This window comes from Nerophis ophidion, linkage group LG09, assembly GCF_033978795.1.
Source record: "Nerophis ophidion isolate RoL-2023_Sa linkage group LG09, RoL_Noph_v1.0, whole genome shotgun sequence".
NCBI lineage: Eukaryota > Metazoa > Chordata > Actinopteri > Syngnathiformes > Syngnathidae > Nerophis > Nerophis ophidion.
The window spans coordinates 61,048,073-61,066,397 of record NC_084619.1 but is presented as its reverse complement, the minus strand read 5'-3'; the positions used below and the strand labels follow the sequence as shown (position 1 = coordinate 61,066,397).

Genomic DNA, 18,325 nt, shown 5'->3' with positions numbered 1-18,325 from the left:
AAGGTTTGTAAACTTTGAACACAATATAAAGTAGGCCAAATTCCCAAAAAGTGCAGTTCCCCTTTAAGGTTTGTAAACTTTGAACACAATATAAAGTAGGCAAAATTCCAAAAAAGTTCAGTTCCCCTTTAAGGTTTGTAAACTTTGAACACAATATAAAGTAGGCAACATTCCAAAAAAGTGCAGTTCCCCTTTAAGGTTTGTAAACTTTGAACACAATATAAAGTAGGCAAAATTCCCCAAAAGTTCAGTTCCCCTTTAAGGTTTGTAAACTTTGAACACAATATAAAGTAGGCAACATTCCAAAAAAATTGCTGTTCCCCTTTAAATGTTTGTAAACTTTAAGGTTTGTAAACTATAAACACGATATAAAGTAGGCAAAATTCCAAAAAAGTGCAGTTCCCCTTTTAAGGTTTGTAAACTTTGAACCCAATATAAAGTAGGCAAAATTCCAAAAAAGTGCAGTTCCCCTTTAAGGTTTGTAAACTTTGAACACAATATAAAGTAGGCAAAACTCCAAAAAAGTGCAGTTCCCCTTTAAGGTTTGTAAACTTTGAACACAATATAAAGTAGGCCAAATTCCAAAAAAGTGCAGTTCCCCTTTAAGGTTTGTAAACTATAAACACGATATAAAGTAGGCAAAATTCCAAAAAAGTGCAGTTCCCTTTTTAAGGTTTGTAAACTTTGAACACAATATAAAGTAGGCAAAATTCCAAAAAAGTGCAGTTCCCCTTTAAGGTTTGTAAACTTTGAACACAATATAAAGTAGGCAAAATTCCAAAAAAGTGCAGTTCTCCTTTAAGGTTTGTAAACTTTGAACACAATATAAAGTAGGCAAAATTCCAAAAAAGTGCAGTTCCCCTTTAAGGTTTGTAAACTTTGAACACAATATAAAGTAGGCAAAATTCCAAAAAAGTGCAGTTCCCCTTTAAGGTTTGTAAACTTTGAACACAATATAAAGTAGGCAAAATTCCCAAGAAGTTCAGTTCCCCTTTAAGGTTTGTAAACTTTGAACACAATATAATGTAGGCAAAATTCCAAAAAAGTGCAGTTCCCCTTTAAAGTTTGTAAACTTTGAACACAATATAATGTAGGCAAAATTAAAAAAAAATGTGCAGTTCCCCTTTAAGGTTTGTAAACTTTGAACACAATATAAAGTAGGCAAAATTCCCAAAAAGTTCAGTTCCCCTTTAAAATTTGTAAACTTTGAACACAATATAAAGTAGGCAACATGCCAAAAAAAGTGCTGTTCCCCTTTATAGGTTTGTAAACTTTAGGGTTTGTAAACTATAAACACGATATAAAGTAGGCAAAATTCCAAAAAAGTGCAGTTCCCCTTTTAAGGTTTGTAAACTTTGAACCCAATATAAAGTAGGCAAAATTCCAAAAAAATGAAGTTCCCCTTTAAGGTTTTTAAACTTTGAACACAATATAAAGTAGGCAAAATTCCAAAAAAGTGCAGTTCCCCTTTAAAGTTTGTAAACTTTGAACACAATATAAAGTAGGCCAAATTCCAAAAAAGTGCAGTTCCCCTTTAAGGTTTGTAAACATTGAACACAATATAAAGTAGGCAAAATTCCCCAAAAGTGCAGTTCCCCTTTAAGGTTTGTAAACTTTGAACACAATATAAAGTAGGCAAAATTCCAAAAAAGTGCAGTTCCCCTTTAAGGTTTGTAAACTTTGAACACAATATAATGTAGGCAAAATTCCAAAAAAGTGCAGTTCCCCTTTAAGGTTTGTAAACTTTGAACACAATATAAAGTAGGCAAAATTCCAAAAAAGTTCAGTTCCCCTTTAAGGTTTGTAAACTTTGAACACAATATAAAGTAGGCCAAATTCCAAAAAAGTGCATTTACCCTTTAAGGTTTGTAAACTTTGAACACAATATAAAGTAGGCAAAATTCCAAAAAAGTTCAGTTCCCCTTTAAGGTTTGTAAACTTTGAACACAATATAAAGTAGGCCAAATTCCAAAAAAGTGCAGCTACCCTTTAAGGTTTGTAAACTTTGAACACAATATAATGTAGGCAAAATTCCAAAAAAGTGCAGTTCCCCTTTAAGGTTTGTAATCTTTGAACACATATAAAGTAAGGCTGTGAATCTTTGGGCACCGCATGGTTTGATTCGATTCTTGGGGGTAATGATGCGATTCAGAATAAATATTAATCTCAAAAGGATTCCCGTACATTTTCAACCCGCAGTTAACAAACTTGTCCAAAAGATGGCGCCTTGGCACAAAAAATAACACACCTTTTCTGTGTCTCTGTTAGTGTCGAAAACTCTTTGTTGAATACAAAACATGGCCAAGAAAAATCCATAAATTAGCAGCACCGTTTTTTTTAGCCGCAGGGTCCAAAGCGTAGGAAAAATGTAGCCCCATATAGTCTGGAGAACCAGGTGATTATTCACGCTTAAATTAAGATTATGTCTAAAATAAGAAAGCGTCTCTTCAACTCAGGGAAGTTTGTAGAAATACAATTTTAAATCTTGGCAAGTAGCAAATCATTTTTGGTTTGTCTTTTTTTTCTGCTTGCAGGCACAAAGAGCTGGTGGTGAGCCAAGGTAAACACTTTAATTTCCTCTGGGCTCCAAAACACAATAATAGGCAGCAGCTATCATCTTCATCATTGCCACAGTCACCGTCTCTAAAGACTTTTTTCGTAAACAACTCATTTTTCATTGGCTAACTCAGAGGCAGGTTGTTGTTGTTGTTTTTGTTTTTGTTGTCATTTTTTTGTTCAGTGATGATGTTGTTGTCTCAAACCAGCCAAAATGTCGACTCGAGAGAAAAACAGCCAAGCTGGTAAGTGCAGACGACTCACTCGCGCGTGCTAGCGGGCTAACAGGCTAACCTTCTGGCATGCTAACAGTTTCTGAGGTGGACCCAACGGCTTTTCTCTTCTCTCTCTGCTCCAACAATCAGCTTCTGTCGGCCGCCTGCTCTCTGCGATGTCACACCTGTTTGTGGCTCCGCCTCCTGCCCCTCATTTGCCAACATTTTTGCTCGACCAGGTGCCCGCCCAATGCCATTGTAAAGCGCTTAATCTCTATTTGACACGTGAACTGGCTCAGCAGGTGTATCTCGCCACCGTGTCATCCACCTGCCTCGCCACTTCCTGTCCTTTTTTTGCGTCTTTAGTGTGTTTCTTTGTGGTGTGGGCTTGTTTCACGTCACTCCAAACACCGACTGCTTGGTTCACTTCCAACTCGCTGATTTTTTCCATCGGCGAACCTTTGAGTTATGGTGTCTTTCTTCCTTTTGACCAGAGGGCAACTCTATCAAGATGTTCATGCGCGGGCGTCCCATCACCATGTTCCTGCCCTCAAATGTGGAAAACTACGAGGAGGTTCGCACCGAGCTCCCTCCTGAGAAACTCAAGCTGGAGTGGGTGTATCCTTTATTTCACAGGGGTCCTAAGTGCGACACGCAGCTGTTTTTGTAACCACTACAACAGGGGTAGGGAACCTATGGCTCTAGAGCCAGATGTGTCTCTTTTGATGACTGCATCTGGCTCTCAGATAAATCTTAGCTGACATACAGTGGGGCAAAAAAGTATTTAGTCAGCCACCGATTGTGCAAGTTCTCCCACTTAAAATGATGATAGAGGTCTGTAATTTTCATCATAGGTACACTTCAACTGTGAGAGACAGAATGTGAAAAAAAAATCCAGGAATTCACATTGTAGGAATTTTAAATAATTTATTTGTAAATTATGGTGGAAAAAAAGTATTTGGTCAACCATTCAAAGCTCTCACTGATGAAAGGAGGTTTTGGCTCAAAATCTCACGATACATGGCCCCATTCATTCTTTCCTTAACACGGATCAATCGTCCTGTCCCCTTAGCAGAAAAACAGCCCCAAAGCATGATGTTTCCACCCCCATGCTTCACAGTAGGTGTGGTGTTCTTGGGATGCAACTCAGTATTCTTTTTCCTCCAAACACGACGAGTTGAGTTTATACCAAAATGGATACGTGGATGATACAGCAGAGGATTGGGAGAATGTCATGAGGTCAGATGAAACCAAAATGGAACTTTTTGGAGGAAGAAGAATACTGAGTTGCATCCCAAGAACACCACACCTACTTTGAAGCATGGGGGTGGAAACATCATGCTTTGGGGCTGTTTTTCTGCTAAGGGGACAGGTCGATTGATCCGTGTTAAGGAAAGAATGAATGGGGCCATGTATCGTGAGATTTTGAGCCAAAAACTCCTTCTATCAGTGACAGTTTTGAATGGTTGACCAAGTACTTATTTTCCACCATAATTTACAAATACATTCTTAAAAAATACTACAATGTGAATTCCTGTATTTTTTTTCACATTCTGTCTCTCACAGTTGAAATGTACCTATGATGAAAATTACAGACCTTTGTCATCATTTTAAGTGGGAGAACTTGCACAATCGGTGGCCGACTAAATACTTTTTTGCCCCACTGTAGCTTAACACGATAAGTAATGAATAATTCCGCTGGTTATCACAATGTTAAAAATAACATTCAAAATATAAACATTCTCATGCATTTTAATCCATCCATCCGTTTTCTATCGCACCTGCTCAAGAAATAACAATGTTATCAAAAATAATTAGAGACCTATTATACTGTAAAAATGTTGGTCTTACTTAAAAAATGCACGCATTTTGTATTTTCACGGAAATACATTTTAAAATAGTTGGCTTTCATGGCTCTCTCAGCCAAAAAGGTTCCAAAAATCATCCATCCATCCAATGAATCAAAATCAATGTTATGAAATACCCGAATAACACAAAGTTTCTTCAAAACTGTCATTACTAGAGATGTCCGATAATGGCTTTTTTGCTGATATTCCAATATTGTCCAACTCTTAATTACAGATTCCGATACCAACCATCCATCCATCCATTTTCTACCGCTTATTGATACCTATATATACAGTCGTGGAATAAACACATTATTATGCCTAATTTTGTTGTGATGCCCAGCTGGATGCATAAAACAATGTAACAAAAAGTTATTTCAAAAAGTGCCAACATGGCACTGCCATATTTATTATTGAAGTCACAAAGTGAATAATTTTTTTAAACATGCCTCAAAACAGCAGCTTGGAATTTGGGACATGCTCTCCCTGTGAGAGCATGAGGAGGTTGAGGTGGGCGGGTTGTTTATTATAGCGTCCCGGAAGAGTTGGTGCTGCAAGGGTTTCTCGATATTTGTTCTGTTGTGTTTATGTCGTGTTACGGTTGCGGATGTTCTCCCGAAATGTGTTTGTCATTCTTGTTTGATGTGGGTTCACAGTGTGCCGCATTTTTGTAACAGTGTTAAAGTTATTTATACGGCCAGCCTCAGCGTGACCCGTATGGCTGTTGACCAAGTATGCCTTGCATTCACTTGTGTGTGTGTGTGTGTGTGTGTGTGTGTGTGTGTGTGTGTGTGTGTGTGTGTGTGTGTGTGTGTGTGTGTGTGTGTGTGTGTGTGTGTGTGTGTGTGTGTGTGTGTGTGTGTGTGAGTGTGAGTGAAAAGCTGTAGGTATTATGTGATTGGACCGGCACGCAAAGGCAGTGCTTTTAAGGTTTATTGGCGCTCTGTTCTTCTCCCCTTTGTCCGAGTACCACTACGTACAGCGGCGTTTTAAAAAGTCATAAATTTTACTTTTTGAAACCTATACCAATAATTTCCCAACCGATGCCGATAATTTCCGATAATACATTTTAAAGCATTTATCGGCCAATATCGGCAGCCCAATATTATCGGACATCTCTAGTCATTACTCAAAAGGTAATAATAAATCAAAATCAATGTTATGAATTATTGACCTATTTAAGGTTTATTTACTTTTTGGTTGGGAAAATATGTCATGTTTTGTGTTTCTGCCATAAAAATAATTTTCAATTAAAGAGCATAAAACAAAAAAAACATAATCAACAAATAGATCTTAAGTTGATAGAGAGATTTATGCGTTAAAGTGTAACTTATTTTTAGCACTTTTGTTAGTGGGGCCAGTAAAGGTCCCTGGGAATTTTGGTGGAATGTTTTGTTTTAACTGTCATTATTCCAAAAATCATTCATCCATCCAATGACTCAAAATCAATGTTATGAATTATTGACTTATTCAAGGCAGAGTTACTGTAAGGGAACGATATTACATATTTCCTATAAAAAGAGGGCATAAAACAATAAAAAAAAAAAAACTTATAATCAACGAATAGATCTAAAGTTGATTTACAGATTTAGATGTTAAAGTTAAAAAAAAAAGTTACTTATTATTAGCACTTATGTAAAAATGATCCTTCAGAATTTTTGTGGATTTTTTTCAAACTATCATTGAAAAATAGTGATGAATCAAAATCATTATTATTGATTATTGACATATTTATTAAAGGCTCAATTACCATACTTTTTTTTTGGGCCAGGGTCAATATTACATATTTTGTATTTTTGCCATAAAAACTATTTTAGATGGGAATAAAGTTAAAAAAACAAACAAACAATTAAAATGTCTAATCAGCAAATACTTCTGAAGTTGATCTACAGATTTAAGCGTTAAGTCATACATTTTATTTTATTTTGTAGCATGAGTGGGTTAGGTCCCTTAGAATTTTGGTGGATTTTTTTTTTTTCATTTTTTTACAAATAGTAATGAATCAAAATTAATGTGAATGATTTATTGACCTGTTTAAAGCTCAATTACTTTTGTGAGTTTGGGTTGATATTACATACGTTGTGTTTTTCCCATAAAAAACAAGTTTCTATTAAGAAAAAGGGCATAAAACAAAACAAAAAATCAATCAGTAAAAACTAATCAACGAACATAGCTGAAGTTAAGATAGAGATTTAGGCGTTTAAGTAAAATAAAGTATGACTTATTTTTTACGCTTTTATAAGTGGAGTTGTTTTAGGTCACTGAGAATTTTAGTGGATTTTTTCTTTATAACTGTCATCCAAAAAATAATAATGAATCAAAATCAATGTTATCAGTTATTGACTTAGACAACTCAATTACTTTGTATGGGTAAAAATATTATACCTCCTGTGTTTTTCCAGTGTAAAATATTTTCCATGAAAGAAGGGCATAAAACAAACAATTAAAAAAAACAAACTTTAGAGTTGGGGCCCTTAAGTCCCTGGGAATTGCAGTGGACTTTTTTTAACTGCCATTGTTGGAAAAAGATATGAATCAAAATTATTATGAATTATTAACCTACTCAAAGCTCCAATTTTTTCACATCAAATATTTCCACTTTGAATTTTTTTCCAGAAAAAATATCGCATATTTTGTGTTTTAGCCATAACAAACGGCGTTTGTACAAAACTGGCATAAACAAAAAAATTATGTATTGATATTGACGGATAGACCTGAAGTTGATCTAGAGATTTAGGCGTTGAATGAAAAAAAAAAAAAAAGACTTATTTTTGACATTTTTATAAATTCGACACTTCTGGGTCCTGGGACCAAACTTGAGGGGAGCCCTTGAGGTTAAAAGAAAATATAAATTGAATTGATTTAAAAAATAAAAATGATAAAAATGACCCTTGCATGTTTTTATTTTTCAGTATGCGGCCCTCAGTGGAAAAAGTTTGCTTCACATACGAAACAATGTAGTTTATTTTCTGCAATGGTGGACTTGTTGGAGCGGCTCCACACTGTGTATGAACTTGCAGTTAGCTGCAAGCCACTTTTGTCGAGAGTACAAGTCAGCGGAGATTTGTGTTAGTGGCCATCATTAATCGCCATGACGAAAATGGACAGGTACTGATGGATAGGCGTTCTTCCAAGTCCCCGCTGGTTACTTCCTTGACCGCCACGCCCCCTTCAGGTATGGCTATCGTGGCAGAGAATGTCGAGCAAACGTCTACCTGCTGCCCACCGGTGAGATCGTGTACTTCATCGCCTCGGTGGTGGTCCTGTTCAACTACGAGGAGCGGACTCAGCGACATTACATCGGCCACACAGACTGCGTCAAGTGGTGAGCTTACCGCCGCCTTGCCGCGCCTGCCGAAAGACGTCCAATAAAGCTGCTTCTCTCGCCTCAAAGCCTCGCCATCCACCCCGACAAGATCCGCATCGCCACGGGCCAGATAGCAGGCGTGGACAAAGATGGACGGGTGAGCATTATTTTTTTCTTAATGCCGAATGAGAGAGCACTTGGCCCCACTAATAGCGCTGGGCAAGAGAAAACACTGGCAAAAATTCCAGGAATGCTTTCATGTTCTTCTTCTGGGTCAGAAGTTTTATCTTTGCGGCTTTTGGAGTTCTTGTTCAGGCCTGCTGCATCAAATTGTTTAAACTGCTTACTTGGAACAGGGCGGCGCTTGTGCTGGGAGAACGCAGCAAAAAAAACAAGGCCTGTGTACGGCTCGGAGGCCATTGTTGGCCCCAGCTTGATTATTAAAAAAGAACAATACCAATAAACAAGAAGACCCATAAAACCATGAAAAATCAAGCCAAAGTTCTAAGTGTATTGTTCAAAAAAGCGGCAACAATTGAAAATATGGCAAAATGTAAAAACAATATACATATATGTTAATACTAATTAATAACATATATTTTTTTAAATGTATACACTTTTTGAGCCTTTTTAAAGATAATTATATATAGTTTAGAATGCAAATTATTCAATGATGTCATGGTGACCACACCCCCACCATCACAGGTATCTTGGCAGTTATGTGGAAAACCTGTACATGTACCGTATTTTTCGGAGTATAAGTTGCTCCGGAGTATAAGCCGCGCCTGGCGAAAATGCATAATAAAGAAGGAAAAAAACGTATATAAGTTGCACTGGAGTATAAGTCGCGTTTTTGGGGGAAATTTTTTTGATAAAACCCAACACCAAAAATAGACGTTTGAAAGGTAATTTAAAATAAATAAAGAATAGTGAACAACAGGCTGAATGAGTGTACGTTATATGGCGCAAAAATAACCAACTGAGAAGGTGCTTGGTATGTTAACGTAACATATTATGGTAAGTTATTCAAATAACTATAACATATAGAACATGCTATACGTTTACCAAACAATCTGTCACTCCTAATTGCTAAATCCGATTAAATCTTATACTACATCTAGTCTTTTACGTGAATGAGCTAAATAACATTATTTGATATTTTACGGTAATGTGTTAATAATTTCACACATAAGTCGCTCCAGAGTATAAGTCGCACCCCCGGCCAAACTATGAAAATAACTGCGACTTACAGTATGAAAAATACGGTTTATATGTATGTGTAAACAAAGTATATGTATATATGTATATGTACAAGACCAGTGAAGTTGGCACGTTGTGTAAATGGTAAATAAAAAGAGAATGCAATGATTAGCAAATTATTTTCCACATTTATTCAATTTAATAGACTGCAAAAACAAGATACTTAACGTCCGGACTGGAAAACTTTATTTTTCTCAAATTTGGAATTTGATGCCTGCATCATGTTTCAAAACAGCTCACACAAGTGGCAAAAAAGACTGTGAAGGTTCCTCTACTTTCTCATCAAACACTTATTTGGAACAGCCCACAGGTGATCAGGCTAATTGGGAACAGGTGGGTGCCATGATTGGGTATAAAAGCAGCTTCCGTGAAATGCTCAGTCATTCACAAATAAGGATGGGGTGAGGGTCACCACTTTGTGAACAAATGCGGACCGGACTGAACTGTATTTGTATAAATGTGTATGTGTGTGTATATGTATATATATATATATATATATATATATATATATATATATATATATATATATATATATATATATATTATATGTATAATATAAATAAATAATTACACATACACCGTATATACCGGGCTATTGAGCGCACCATTATTCAAGCCGCACTCGCCAAATTTGAAAATAAATAAATATTTATCTATATATTAGATACGGACTGTAAGCCGCAGATGTATGCAGGAAGGAAATATTTTATAAATGTTTGTATATATACTTTAAAGGCCTACTGAAATGAGACTTTCTTATTTAAACGGGGATAGCAGGTCCATTCTATGTGTCACACTTGATCATTTCGCGATATTGCCATATTTTTTCTGAAAGGATTTAGTAGAGAACATCCACTATAAAGTTCGCAACTTTCGGTGCTAAGAAACAGTTTCTGTGACATGGCAGTAAAACGGATAACCTAATAAAACAGGAGTCATTGTCAAGGGCTCACTAGCTGCGCAAGCTAGCTCTCAAATCAGCTAAACGGACTCAATAACTCCACGGTGACGTTTTGGTGATTTTACTGAGGAATTTGTGAAACTGAATAATAATACAAAAAGACTGCCATTGTAAGTTCAGAATTCTAACACAGACACTCGTAAACGTGTTAGCATATTATTTTATTATTTTGGGGAATGGCGTAGTGGGTAGAGCAGGTTCGCTCCCTGCCTCTTGACATCCAAATCGCTGCCGTTGTGTCCTTGGGCAGGACACTTCACCCTTGCCCCCGGTGCTGCTCACACTGGTGAATGAATGATGAATGAATGATAGGTGGTGGTCGGAGGGGCTGTAGGCGCAAATTGGCAGCCTCGCTTCTGTCAGTCTACACCAGGGCAGCTGTGGCTACAAATGTAGCTTATCACCACCAGGTGTGAATGAATGATGGGTTCTCACCTTCCTGTGAGCGCTTTTGAGTATCTAATAATAGAAAATAGCTATATAAAATATAATCCATTATTATTATTAGCATATCAGCTAATGCTAACAAAGCTAGTTTGATTATGATATGAAAACACTCCTACAGACATCACACATGGGACGGTTTAGTAAATTCGAATTGGTTTAGTTGTATTGTAAAACTTCCAAACGTTGCTTGGAGTGACGAATGAAGAATCCATACCAGTAGAAACACTGTGGACGGTTATACTTTCGATTCAAGGCGCAGGAAGTACATTCTCCCCCTGCAGTGAGCAAACTTGTCCAAAAGATGACGCCATAGAACAAACAAAAACACAAATTTTCAGTTTCTCTCTTGGTGAATCATTAAAACTATTTGTTGAACATAAAACAGTAGGGCCGTTAGCGAAGAAAAATCCACAAATAAAACGCAACCTTTTATAAGCCGCAGGGTTCAAAGCGTTGGAAAAAAGTTGCAACTTATAGTCCGGGAAATATGGTCTTTATGGCTTCCTGTTTCTTAGTTGACGTGTACCATGTGGGAAATAAGTACAAAGTGTTGTAGTGTAACAACTGGACAATACATGACATCAGTACCTCTCGGTTTGCTCCTCCAGGCCCTGCAGCCGCACGTGCGAGTGTGGGACAGCTTCAGTCTGGCCACCCTGCAGGTCATCGGTGTGGGAACTTTTGAGCGAGGCGTCGGCTCGCTGGCCTTCTCCAAAGCAGTGAGTCCCGCGCAACATGGCTCACTGTCGTCATTGTCCGTCAACGCCAATGCCACTTTGCAGGACTCCGGTCAGCACCTGAGCGTGATCGACGACTGCAACGACCACATGTTGACTGTTTGGGATTGGCAGAGGAAGTCCAAGATCGCTGAGATAAAGGTAAGTGTCGTAGAAAACTGAACAGCTGCTGCCTTTCCACTTGTCATTTATGTGATTAGGGCTGGGCGATACGGCTGAAAACCGTTCACGATAACAGTGTTTTGTAACGATAATTATTGATATTTTTATGACCTTCGGAAAATAAGTAGAAGACTAAAAATACATTAGAAATTTTATAGTCCTTCAGCTTTCAAGGCAGAACTGAAATGTCAACACAAGCATGGGAAACACCTAAACAATGTCAACAAAGTATTAAAATCACATTGAACACTTAACAATAAGTGCTTAGAAATAAAGTATATGTAAGAAATGCTTCATAAAGTGTAAGAAAATAGTGCACAGTGTGAAGATGTAAACACAGAGAAACTATTTTCTGCAGACTTAGTGGCAGGAAATTACAGCTGTGCTCTAAAGGGTGAGTGCCTTGCATTATTTGCAGACCACATTGGTCCAAAAAATCTCAAAAAGTGCCATACTGTCCAGGTGACTTTTCCCTCTTGTATCCACAATTTTCTTGCGCGGTTACCTTTGTTCTTGCATCCAACCTTGCATCCATAATTTGGCTTTCTTCCTACAGAGAAAATAAAACAATTTATCTATTTTACCAACACATTTTTTATTGATATTGATTACGTGTCTGTTGCGATATATACTGATATCGTTTCATCGCCCAGCCCTAGTTTTGATCCAGGTTTATGCTGCCGATTTTGATCGACATGATATCAATACAATCACATTTCAAAGTGTATTTATGGTGAGTGCTATTGACAGTTTAACAATATAAACACAATATTCAAGCTTCTTCCTTATCGTTTATTACCACATTTTCTGCACAATAGCGCGCACCGCTATATTAGCCACACCCACTAAATTGTAGAAGAAAAAATATTGTTCCATATATTGGTCACAGCGGATGATAAGGCGCAGATATATACAAACCCTGTTTCCATATGAGTTGGGAAATTGTGTTAGATGTAATATAAACGGAATACAATTATTTGCAAATCCTTTTCAACCCATATCCAATTGAATGCACTACAAAAACAAGATATTTGATGTTCAAACTCCATCCATTTTCTACCGCTTATTCCCTTTTGGGGTGGCGGGGGGCGCTGGCGCCTATCTCAGCTACAATCGGGCGGAAGGCGGGGTACACCATGGACAAGTCGCCACCTCATCGCAGGGCCAACACAGTTCAAACTCATAAACTTAATTTTTTTTTGCAAATAAAAATTAACTTACAATTTCATGGCTGCAACACGTGCCATGTAGTTGGGAAAGGGCATGTTCACCACTGTGTTACATCACCTTTTCTTTTAACAACACTCAAACGTTTGTGAACTGAGGAAACTAATTTTTGAAGCTTTGAAAGTGGAATTCTTTCCCATTCTTGTTTTATGTAGAGCTTCAGTCGTTCAACAGTCCGGGGTCTCCGCTGTCGTATTTTAGGCTTCATAATGCGCCACACATTTTCAATGGGAGACAGGTCTGGACTGCAGGAGGGCCAGGAAAGTACCCACATTCTTTTTTTATCAAGCCAGGCTGTTGTAACACATGCTGAATGTGGTTTGGCATTGTCTTGCTGAAATAAGCAGGGGCGTCCATGAAAAACACGGCGCTTAGATGGCAGCATATGTCGTTCCAAAACCTGTATGTACCTTTCAGCATTAATGGTGCCTTCACAGATGTGTAAGTTACCCATCCCTTGGGCACTAATGCACCCCCATACCATCACAGATGCTGGCTTTTGATATTTGCGTCGATAACGATCTGGATGGTTCGGTTCCCCTTTGGTCGGGATGACACAATGTCGTTATTTCCAAAAATAATTTGAAATGTGGACTTGTCAGACCACAGAACACTTCCACTTTGCATCAGTCCATCTTAGATGATCTCGGGCCCAGAGTAGCCGGCGGTGTTTCTGAATGTTGTCGATAAATGGCTTTCACTTTGCATAGTAAAGCTTTAACTTGCACTTAGAGATTTAGCGACAAACTGTATTTAGTGACAGTGGTTTTCTAAAGTGTTCCTGAGGCCATGTGGTGATATCCTTTAGAGATTGATGTCGGTTTTGATACAGTGTCGTCTGAGGGATCGAAGGTCACGGTCATTCAATGTTGGTTTCCGGCAATGCCGCTTACGTGGAGTGACTTCTCCAGATTTTCTGAATCTTTTGATGATGATATGGACCGTAGATGTTGAAATCCCTAAATTTCTTGGAATTGCACTTTGAGAAAAGTTGTTCTTAAACTGTTTGACTATTTGCTCACACAGTTGTGGACAAAGGGGTGTACCTTGCCCCACTCTTTCTTGTGAAAGGATTGGGAAGCTGTTTTTATACCCAATCATGGCACCCACCTGTTCCCCATAGCCTGCACACATGTGGGATGTTCCAAATACGTGTCAGATGAGCATTCCTCAACTTTATCAGTATTTATTGCCACCTTTCCCAACATCTTTGTCACGTGTTGCTGGCATCAAATTCTAAAGTTAATGATTATTTGCAAAAAAATAAATGTTTATCAGTTTGAACATCAAATATGTTGTCTTTGTAGTGCATTCAACTGAATATGGGTTGAAAATGATTTGCAAATCATTGTATTCCGTTTATATTTACATCTAACTCAATTTCCCAACTCATATGGAAACGGGGTTTGTACTTCTAAGATGTCTGTGGATCCGCCCTCTTACAACTGCTGACACGGCAACAGTATCGCTATCTCTTCACACTTCTTAGGTGCACAACCGTTCTCAATGATGTTTTTCAGACCACCACTGAGGTGGTCCTGGTTGTGGAGTTCCACCCCACAGACCCAAACACCATCGTCACCTGTGGCAAGTCCCACATCTTCTTCTGGACCTGGTCCGGGACTTCGCTGGCCCGTAAACAGGGCATCTTTGGGGTGAGAATATTTATTTTTTTATTTTAACAGGCACATATTTCTCTGACTGACGGCGGTCTGGTGTCCTTTTTTTTTATTGAATTTTTTTTAGAAATACGAGAAGCCAAAGTTCATTCAGTGTCTGGCGTTCCTAAACAACGGAGACATTTTGACCGGGGATTCTGGCGGAGTCCTCCTGGTCTGGACCAGGAACTCTGCAGAGACCCCCACGGGGAAAGGACCAAGGGGTGAGGAGGACCCTGTTACTGATGTTCTATCACTGCCTTTATCGTGCAACACACGTACTCACGAGGATGACTCGTGACTTCCTCTGACAGGAAGTAAGTCGTTAGACATGTCCGTTATGACAGTGTGGGCGTCGGCTTGTTTGCACAAGGCACGAACACCGAATGCTTCTTTGAATCAGTGTGGAAATTTCAAAGCATTCCTTTGCTTATTGGAACCTTTTCAGCCCTTTAATGTGTAACCCTTGTGAAGAGGAAGTGAAGGGAAACAGACGTTTGCTGAAACGTAGCCTCTGCCACCCCCTGCTGACGGATGCATACAACATGTCATTTTTTTATAGTCATAATCATGAATAAAATAGTAAATATTTATTTTCATGTATTATGTATATATATATATATATATATATATATATATATATATATATATATATTTTATGCAACTTTTACTTTTTAATAATTTTTTATGCAACTTTTACTTTTTAATAACAATTTTTTATTTAATATGTAAAAATACGTTTTCGATGTCTATGTACAGCAGGGTTGCTGAAACATTTTAATGCGTAGAGAAGTAGATAATGCCGTTTTGGTAGAAATGTAGTGTGAATGTTGAAATGTCAAACTGAAATGTTAGCTGTTAACACGCTGTCCAGTGTCAAGTAAAAAAAAAATATGAGCAAAATGCTTAAAAAAAAAATGCTAACAAAACAATAGCATACTTACAGTTAGCATTAGTGAAATACCAAAATATGAAATCGAGGTGTATACCTGCTAAATTACCAAAAAAAAGTCTAATTTTAGCATGCTAAAATGTTAAACAACGTGTCAAGTACCAAAATATATTACCTAGCATGCTAAGGTTAGTATGCTTCAAGTACCAAAATGGTTCATACCTACAAAATTAGCACAAAAGAAAAACTAAAACACTAGCATACTAATGTTAGGATGCTAACAAATGTCATTTGTCAAGTAACAAAATATACGACAGAGGTGTATACCTATAAAATTAGCTAAAAAAAAACAAAAAACCACTAGCATACTAATGTTAGGATGCTAACAAATATCATTTGTCAAGTAACAAAATATACGACTGAGGTGTATACCGATAAATGAGCTAAAAAAAAAAACCCCCGCTAGCATACTAATGTTAGGATGCTAACAAATATCATTTTTCAAGTAACAAAATATACGACTGAGGTGTATACCTACAAAATGAGCAAAAAAACAAACGCTAGCATACTAATGTTAGGATGCTAACAGGTATCATTTATCAAGTAACAAAATATACGACTGAGGTGTATACCTGTAAAATTAGCTAAAAAACCAAAACGCTCGCATTCTAATGCTAGGATGCTAACAGGTATCATTTGTCAAGTAACAAAATATATGACTGAGAAGTATACATACAAAATGAGCTAAAAAAAAACGCTAGCATACTAAGGTTAGGATGCTAACAGGTATCATTTGTAAAGTAACAAAATATACGTCTGAGGTGTATATCTACAAAATGAGCTAAAAAAAAAAACCCGCTAGCATAATAACGTTAGCATGCAAACATGTAGCATTCGTCAAGTAACAAAATATACAACGCTAAGCTAAAAAAATATCAGGCTAAAAAGTAACACATGCCAAGTAACAAAATATATTACTCTGAGGTGTGTACCTGAAATTTTTGTTTAAAATGCTATGCTGTTAACATTAGCATACATCAAGTAGCAAAATATGACTGAGGTGTATACTTAAAAAATGAGGCAAAAAAAACAGCTAGCATGCTAACAGGTATCATTCGTCAAGTAACAAAATAGTTGACGCTAAGGTGTATACTTTTCTAATTCTTTTAAAATGCTAGCATGCTAACACTAGCATGCATCTAGTACCAAAATATGACTGAGGTCCACTGCACTTTCAAATTTCACTTAAAATAGCTGGCATACCAAAATAAGCATGCTAACAGGTATCATTCGTCAAAGTAACAAAATATTTGACGCTGAGGTGTAAAACTGCAAAATTAGCAAAAAAAAATGTAGCGTGCTAATGTTAATTTCTACACCTTTGATGTACAGTATTAGAAGTTCACTTTTCTGTTTTATACTTTTGCATATTATATTGTTTTTAGCAGATAGGAATAGATGCACATTGTATTTATTTTAGCAGATAGGAATACAGAGGCATCATTAGTGTGCGTGCGTGCGTTCTGGCAATGCTTACTTAATGGGAAAATGGCTCTGTTTACGCAGTCATCTTTTAGGTGACTTCTGACGGTATGGGGACCAGCAAACAAATCCCCTAAAGGGAAACCTTTTTAAATGATAGTCAGATCCATTCTGAAGATGCCTAAGTGAAACATTTGTTATCCTGGCGTTAATAGTATTGTGATTCTGTATGGTATCCATGCTTAGTTAAAACTAATATATTTTTCCAAAAACAAAATCTGGTTTAGTGTTCTTTAGGATGACATTTTCATACAGCATGATTATAAAACATAATTACCGTAAAGCAGTGGTTGTCAAATGGGGGTACTTGAAGGTATGTCAAGGGGTAAGTGTGATTTTTTTAAACATATTCTAAAAATAGCAACAAATCAAAAATCCTTTATAAATATATTTATTGAATAATACTTCAACAAAATATGAATGCAAGTTCATAAATTGTGAAGAAAAAAATGCAACAATGCAATATTCAGTGTTGACAGCTAGATTTTTTGTGGAAATGTTCCATAAATATTGATTTCCTTTTTTGTGAAGAAATGTTTAGGATTAAGTTCATGAATCCAGATGGATCTCTATTACAATCCCAAAAGAGGCCACTTTAAGTTGATGATTACGTCTATGTGTAGAAATCTTTATTCATAATTGAATCACTTGTTTATTTTTCAGCAACTTTTTTGTTATTTTTACATCTTTTTTTCCAAAGAGTTTAAAAAAACACTACAAATGAGCAATATTTTACACTGTTATACAATTTAATAAATCAGAAACTGATGACATAGTGCTGTATTTTACTTCATCTCTTGTTTTCAACCAAAAATGCTTTGCTCTGATTAGGGTGTACTTGAATTAAAAAAAATTTTCACAGGGTAGTCTCGTACAAATTTGTGTGAATTGTGCAAAAAAATTTAAATTTGGTCCCCATGAACCATATTAACTCTTTTTTTTCCCCAGGGTCTCCAGTAAGTATGATCAGCACATTACTTCATCAATCCAGAGATTTAAAGACGTGTATGAGCTAATTTGGCGGTGGCCATTTTACCTCATTTTTTTCATGCCTCCACAACCTGTAGAAAGGGTGGTCCCCACAAGTCCTGAACAAAAACTTGGTCCCCATTCCAAATGATAACCCGTGTGTGTGTGTGTGTGTGTGTGTGTGTGTGTGTGTGTGTGTGTGTGTGTGTGTGGGTGTGTGTGTGTGTGTGTGTGTGTGTAGCATTTCAGATTAATCGACAGGTCAAGGGTCACGAGGGCAGTGTGTTCTGCATATGTGAAATGAGGAGTGGCACCCTGCTGACCGGAGGAGGAAAAGACCGAAAGATTATTCTGTGGGACCACGAAATCCGAGCCGAGCGCGACATTGAGGTTTCACAAACACACACACACACATGCCGTGCAATAAGGTCACATGGCAGGTGTTTTTTTTTTTTTTTTTTTACACATGCAAGTCTAAACATGTCAACCGATGTCATCTGTGTTCCGAAGGTTCCGGACCAGTACGGAACCATCAGGGCTGTATC

The 18,325-nt window shown here is 37.2% G+C and overlaps 1 protein-coding gene and 1 long non-coding RNA gene across 4 annotated transcripts in view; one reads left to right on the top strand and one right to left on the bottom strand.

Moving 5' to 3' along the window:
- Positions 1 to 18,325, top strand: part of LOC133559534 (echinoderm microtubule-associated protein-like 4) — a 50,521-nt gene that overhangs the window by 17,744 nt on the left and 14,452 nt on the right. For 2 of the 3 annotated variants that reach the window (XM_061911383.1, XM_061911384.1), the window contains 11 exons: positions 2,535 to 2,560; positions 2,766 to 2,801; positions 3,266 to 3,389; positions 7,794 to 7,943; positions 8,013 to 8,082; positions 11,202 to 11,312; positions 11,376 to 11,471; positions 14,240 to 14,374; positions 14,466 to 14,601; positions 18,022 to 18,170; positions 18,291 to 18,325. The exon at positions 18,291 to 18,325 is cut by the window's right edge and continues 91 nt beyond it. In XM_061911383.1, coding sequence (XP_061767367.1) covers positions 2,535 to 2,560; positions 2,766 to 2,801; positions 3,266 to 3,389; positions 7,794 to 7,943; positions 8,013 to 8,082; positions 11,202 to 11,312; positions 11,376 to 11,471; positions 14,240 to 14,374; positions 14,466 to 14,601; positions 18,022 to 18,170; positions 18,291 to 18,325 — 1,068 coding nt within the window. Of the gene's footprint in view, positions 1 to 2,534; positions 2,561 to 2,765; positions 2,802 to 2,921; positions 3,011 to 3,265; positions 3,390 to 7,793; positions 7,944 to 8,012; positions 8,083 to 11,201; positions 11,313 to 11,375; positions 11,472 to 14,239; positions 14,375 to 14,465; positions 14,602 to 18,021; positions 18,171 to 18,290 lie in introns of those variants that run through there. The other variant, XM_061911385.1, reaches the window with a different exon arrangement.
- Positions 7,504 to 8,244, bottom strand: LOC133559543 (uncharacterized). The gene is made up of 2 exons (XR_009808198.1): positions 7,954 to 8,244; positions 7,504 to 7,889 (listed from the first exon to the last, which is right to left on the bottom strand). It is a non-coding gene; the product is annotated as an uncharacterized LOC133559543 (long non-coding RNA).